Source organism: Protopterus annectens, chromosome 13.part0 (genome assembly GCF_019279795.1).
Source record: "Protopterus annectens isolate FY-2018-M chromosome 13.part0, PAN1.0, whole genome shotgun sequence".
Classification (NCBI taxonomy): Eukaryota; Metazoa; Chordata; order Ceratodontiformes; family Protopteridae; genus Protopterus; species Protopterus annectens.
In genome coordinates, this window is record NC_056747.1 from 983,595,362 (window position 1) to 983,601,868 (window position 6,507).

At 37.9% G+C, this 6,507-nt stretch overlaps 1 protein-coding gene across 3 annotated transcripts in view; it reads left to right on the top strand.

Annotated features, from left to right (window-relative positions):
- LOC122787967 (trafficking kinesin-binding protein 1-like) overlaps nucleotides 1–6,188 on the top strand; it is a 517,740-nt gene extending 511,552 nt beyond the window's left edge. For 2 of the 3 annotated variants that reach the window (XM_044054893.1, XM_044054895.1), the window contains one exon: nucleotides 2,243–6,188. In XM_044054893.1, coding sequence (XP_043910828.1) covers nucleotides 2,243–2,771 — 529 coding nt within the window. In that variant the 3' untranslated portion in view covers nucleotides 2,772–6,188. The remainder of the gene's footprint in view (nucleotides 1–2,242) is intronic. The other variant, XM_044054896.1, reaches the window with a different exon arrangement.
- The last annotated feature ends 319 nt before the right edge of the window (nucleotides 6,189–6,507 follow it).

A 6,507-nucleotide genomic window follows, 5' to 3' on the forward strand; every position in this document is an offset into this window, starting at 1 on the left:
GCCCTTGATATTTAGGGCTGCACCCACCACACCCCACCTACTTGCAGACTAGTTCCAAAATTGCAATACCCAAGAGTAGGGAAATACTTTTGAGGTCCTACAATTTTGGGCTTCATATTTATTCCCCATGTTTCTATTTGCTGAGTTGAAATTGTGAGGATTGCAGTTGTAATGCTTAGAATTGCATTACCACACTACTATCCTGCCCTTAAGGATGACTTCTCTTTCATGATTTGGTCATGTTATCATGTTGTAGGTTCTCCGAAATCACAGAACTGAGATGATCCATAGTGAGTAAAACATTGTTAGTTAGATTTTATTTTTCAACAGTTGTAAAGTTTTTACTGGTTGAAACATGAAAGATTTTATATCTCTCTGAGACTGGTTACTTGGGGAAACTCACAGCTGTCTAGTGTAGTGACATGGAAAAAAGAAAATGTGATTTTGTTGAAAACATTAGGCTGGCAGGTACCCATTTAGTTACAAACAGTACTTTTTAATAATGTCTGCCAAAAAGCACTTGTGCCTTATTGATCCTACCTGGTTAACAAATGAATATAATAAAAGTTATTGATAGATTGTGTGTGTGTGCATTGTATATTATATTGGTATAATATAATATGCTGTTTTTCTCCATAATACAAATGTCTTCCTCCAGTCACAAATGTCTTCCTCCAGTCCTGTAAAGTCTCTTATTTTGGATGATGATAAACTGGGGTGATGGGCTTGGTTTTGCATTTAGTGGCATGGTTTAACTTAGTATATATGTTAATCCTGCTTATAGGTGAACTATGCCTTTCTCTACTGGCTTCACTTGCTTTGGTATGCTTTGGTATTTCTGTCATTCACAAGGCAGCAATAAGTAGTCACTAACCATAGCCAGCTAATTAACGTTTAACCATTTTTCTTTGGGAGGGAGTAATTCAGTAGTGTGGATATGAACTCTGTTCACCTTTTGACTAACAGCACTGGAATGTTGCACATCAGTTTTACATGCTTTAGCATTCATATTGCCTGATAGCTGTTAAATATTGCGTACTCATTTCATCATTAGAGAATACTTCAGCTAATGAAGCTAATTGCTGTTTTTTACTTTTAAGACTAGTTTTGCAACTTGTAAAATATGTGCAATTGTTTAGAATTCTGCATTAAACTTTTGTAAGTACATGTTGCACTCCAAGAGTAGGATCATAGGAGGTTACTGGACTAATGGCCCTGCGGCCTTACAAGCCTAGCCAAGAGTTTATCCTCAAAAAAGAAACCTCTGTCACTGCCTGTCGCATCTGTCAGAGACACTGGTGGAACCCCTGGAACAAATTTGTAATTTTCCATCCACTCATCAAGGTTGCGCTTGAAGGTCAGCGACTTACTTTGTTTGACCTGTATGGGGAGTCTATTCCAGAGACTCGGCAGCCTTTGGGAGACAAACCTGTCTTTCCAGCAAGTTTTGCTAATGTCACATATTAGATTTAGGCCTTTTGATCAAATAATGTGTGAAGAGTTAGACTTACGGATATGGAGTATCCCTAGTAGGGCAGGGTCTGAGATTGCCTTGTTTTGGCACAAAGAAAATTGTTCTTGCTATAGCATAATGCATTTGGGGTGAATAATATTTTACCTTGAGCAGTTGCCCAATGTGACACCCATGCTGTCCTTAAGGAAAGAGGCTTGGGAGTTCGGTTAGTACATGGAGGAGGATATGTGTGTTGTAATTTTATCCATTTGTATGGTGACCCTTCTCAGCACTTTAGGGATGCAAGTAGAGTGGATGTAGGTATGCACTAGTCAGCATGTAGGCTGGATATGTGTGTGCATGTGCATCAATTCAGAATGTGGCCTGCTCAGTACCTTTTTTTTTTTCTTTCATTGTGTCCCCTAAGAAGTATTTGGCCAGAACCCCAGTATTCACTGGGGAGAGCTATCCCCGTTATTTAACTGTGGCTGTACTGTGTGGGCAGAGAGTTCATGCCACTAAGCTGGCTTTTATCTTTCTTTCCTCTGACTCATGGAAACAAAATATTTCTTCCATTATTGTCATATGTTTCTTCTAAGAAAAAAAAAAATCTGCTTAGATAAAACAAACTGATTAAAATTATTTACGAGAGGAACTATATTTTCAAATTTAATATACTTAGATGTAGCATGCATTGCATGAACAAACAGTGCACACTTGAGTTGATTGAAGCAAAGCATGTATTTTTCCTGAACTGTTAAATTTGTGTTTTTCTTTCCTTCATTACAGTGGTTATAATACAAGTGTGCCCTCTTGTGGGAGCTCTGAGAACATAAGATCTACCCGATTGCATTTTCAGCGCACAAGACGTTTATCTGAGTCTTCAACAAATGCCAGAGAGCATACCACAACACTGAGCACTTCTCTTGGACTGGTAAAAATCCTCAAAGATTGTGGGATATCTGCGGCTGTCTACAACCCTACCTACTGTAGCCGGCATGCAGGTTTAGCACAGTCTGGAGTAACCCTACCTTTTGTGCAAAACTCGGGACTGAGCTTGCAAGGTCCAACCACCCTCCATTTTGCCTCCGGATACAGACGTCCATTTATTAAGCCATTTTTAGGCTCTGATGTGACCCATTCCATTCTGAATGGTGACAAGAACACAAAGGAAACCACACATCTAAAGGAAGGGCAGACTGAGAGGAGTATATTTAGCTTTAATCTTGTGGAGCAGCTGAAAAAGCTTGGCTTGGACAAAGTTATCGCAAGAGGCATAGTCTCTTCTCAGAACACTGCAGGAGCAACAAAGTCATAGATAATATTAGAGGATTAGAGGTAAATTAAATGGAGGCCCAGCCTGGCAGATTACAGTTGTACTTCTTATTTGTCATCTTCAGGTTTTAATTAAACAGGACAAACATAGGTTTGAGTCTGCTGATGGAGAACTGGTGAGTGAAACTGAGAATTACTTGTGTACTTAATCCTGCAGGATGGAAAAACAACCCAAATGCTGTTGCAGGCACAAACTGCTTTGCACTTGGCCAACAGCAAAGCATTATGTGAAGTATTGATGCTGGGCAACAGAATGCAGAATATTAATATGAGTTTGTAAATGACAATATAATTCCTTATTTCCTCAGAATAAGCCTGTAACACATAGCTTCAAAGGGTGCCAGACATCATAGGACTCATCTTAACTATGTTCAGAACATGATGCTTTGAAGAGCAGCATTCAGAATTAGATCTTTTTTTCATACCTATGTGGCCATTTTGGAAAATAATTTGTACACAAACTCTTCATCACAAGGTTTAAATGCCTTGACTTCTTAGCAAAGGAAGAAAATGATATTTTTGTTGTTTTTATGGAGTGCTTTAATCCTTGATGGTGAAATATCCAAGGAGGCTGTTCATTTTGTCCCTAGGAAGTGTCTGCTGTAATATCTTCATATCCAGGCAGCATAGTCCTCCTGTCTCACTTATACTGCATCAACTGTTGGCCATGTATATAATTACACAATCTCAGAAAGGGAACTGAAAATAAAATACAGTCAACAGCATGGCCAAGCTGGTTACTTGTCTTGGCTTTAGAGTCTACTGAAATGACTATTTACCATTTTAAAAGCTGCACTTAGCACTTTTATATCACCCCAGTAAGTTTCATTGTAAACTGTCATATCAGCATTCCTGTGGGATTGTATTACTATTAAATTATTTTTTGTGTGTCCATGTCATTGTATGACGTTCTTGGTACTTGAAAGATGGGCACTAGTTTTGATGGTCACTAGTTCTGAACCATTTGAAGTACCTAAAATGAACTCCAGAGATAGAATTGTGCAATAATTCAGGTATATGTATTGGAAAAAGTGTATTTAACGAAAAAAAATGTTAATAATGCCAAAGTGCTGCTACTGAGTCTGGTTGCAAGATGTCTGTCACTCCGTCCATATGAACTTTGCACTAGGAACTTTGGGATAGCAAAAATTTGGTGTAGTAGCCTGTAATTACAAATAGGGTCATTGTATGAACTTGCTTTTATTTTCTCCAAGGTGCTTGAGTGCAAAAGTGGGCTGTTGTCCTACTCTGTACTGACTGCCTATTTTAGTTACCCTCCACTAACCTCCCCCACCAAGAAAAGTTTGTTACTGATGGCAGGGGAACAGAAAATTAATGCCAGTAGAAGAGAAAAGGAGGAACAGAATATTTACAGGGGTTCAGTAGTATGTAATATGAATAATAAAAAGCTATTCTACAAAAATAACATAAAATGCAAAGTAAACATTTTACAGTTTAGCAAGTTCCTTTAAGTGAGTAAGTGAAATTGTCTAAGGAAAGAAAGGTTATTGCTGCAGGTATTTGAAGAAGTTGTGTTGGTATTACTGCTGCCTTTTTATAAAAACAGCTTGCCGTGGGTGGATAAAGAAATTTACATGGGAATGCTTGCACAGGTTACCAGTATGCTGTTATTCTTACAATATTAAAAATGTTGCATGTGCGCACACACTAAAATTTTGCACAATTTGTTGCACTGAGCTTTGAATAATGACCACTGTCATTTGAAATGTTTCATAGGCACTCGGTGCATAGATGCATTTAGCATGTCATCTTATTTCTTTTTAAAATGACAGGTATGATCAAGTATGACCAGATATTAACTAATTACAGATCACTTTCAAGAATTTCACCTTCTACAGTTTATGTGAATAAGTCTTTGAACCTGACTACCCAGCAGAAAGATAGTCATTTGCTTCTAGGTAGAGGAATCCTGTGCAGTTGCCCCACAATTTTTAATAGAAAGAGAGTCCTTCTTAATAACAAAAAATTAGGTTTTTAAATGCCGAATGATTTTTTTCCATTGGCATTGTTGAATTTTCATATTTGAATATGATTCTTGGCTTGTTCTAAAAGGGCCTTCAAAGTCTGGCTTGAAATCATGTAATTGCAATTCTGTTTACTTGGATTTAATTTCATTACTGTTCTCCTTGTATCATCAGTATGAAAACTGCTGTTCTGTCTGTAATCTTTCAGAATATGACCACATAACCCGGAATCTTAAGCAGCTCTATAGCATCAGGGAGTAGACATTTAATATATTTCTTGTTCTTACTCCTTCAGATCAATTTTATTGACCTGATTATACCTTTGAATAATGTATTTAATTTCTTCCCAATGGGGTAGACCACATGTCTTTTGACAATCGACAGTTAACCTACAGTCTGCAAGAATGTAAAATCAGTTTAAACTGCTCTAAAGGGTGAGACCATTTTCTCCAGTCCTTCAGCTTATGCTTCCATCTTCAGGAAAGTCTGATTTCATATTAATAGAGTAATGGAGTGAAAGTCTCCAGATTTGTCTCCTGTGTAGTATTTTCTACTGATTAGAATTGAACGCTTTTTTGGGGGGGGACTGAAGGAGCGGTTAGTCTAGTGAGACTAGTGTACATGTGGTGCTACTGTTTTAAGATATTTGTGGTCTCATGTAGCATGCCACATCCTGCTTTGATGCTGGCTGCAGAGCTCACACAGTAGGGTCGGCTGTATCTGTTGCCCCACTGTACTTATCAGCTGGCATTAGCAGCGATATGGGCACTCGCCAGGCAACATACATTAATTATTCTGCTTCTTTGGTTTGGAAACATGGAAGATAACAGACACAAACCACAAAACCGTGACACTGGATGGGTAAAACGCATCTAGAACTGTAGAATCCAAATGTTTAACGTTATTGGTGAGCACTTTCATTCACAATCATTTAATTTCATCAGAATCCTCCATTTTATTGGTAGAGATATAAAGACTGCTGTTTCAGTAGCAGTGATGTGTGCAACACCTGACCTCACTAAAGATTTTGGTAACGGCTTCATTTACTCTCATATATCCAATACATGACATACTTTACCTTTCCTAATAACTATTTCATAGGTGGGAAGGGGCGTTTGGCTTGTCCAGTAGTCGGGGAGGGGGGGGCAACTAATGCATGAGATTAATAAAATACACTGGTTGACAGCTTGTCTTATTTTGTCTGTCTTGTATATATTACCTTGTACAAGTTCTTATTTTGGTTTGTTGTTGAAGATAAACTGTAATGTGGCTGTGAGAGAGTTCAAATGAAGTGATGAGTCACTGCTCATGGTAGAGAACACTGGAAACTGTAACTCATGTGAGTTTTGCAAATGTATTGCATGTACACTTTAAAAAATGCTTTCTTTGCAATAAACACAAACCTTAAAATGTAATGAAAAGTAAAACTTTCTCTCATTTTTTTCTGTCTGTGGTCTGGGTGAAAAGTGGATTTGTCCTTGTAGAATGGAATTATCTTCTGAAATTGCTACGTTTACCAGTTTATGAACCTGTAAATCCAAAGTGGTTGTTAACTTTGATGCTGTTACTTTCCAAAAAAGCTGAGAAGTGAGCAAGGGGAGATAAAGTCCATTTAACAACTCCCAGACCTGTCTGGACATATTAAAGATGGTAGGAGTAGGGGGATCTTTATTGTTCTAATCAGGGAACCATAACACAATACTCTTTTCTTTTTTGCAGTTTAATGCAAATGTA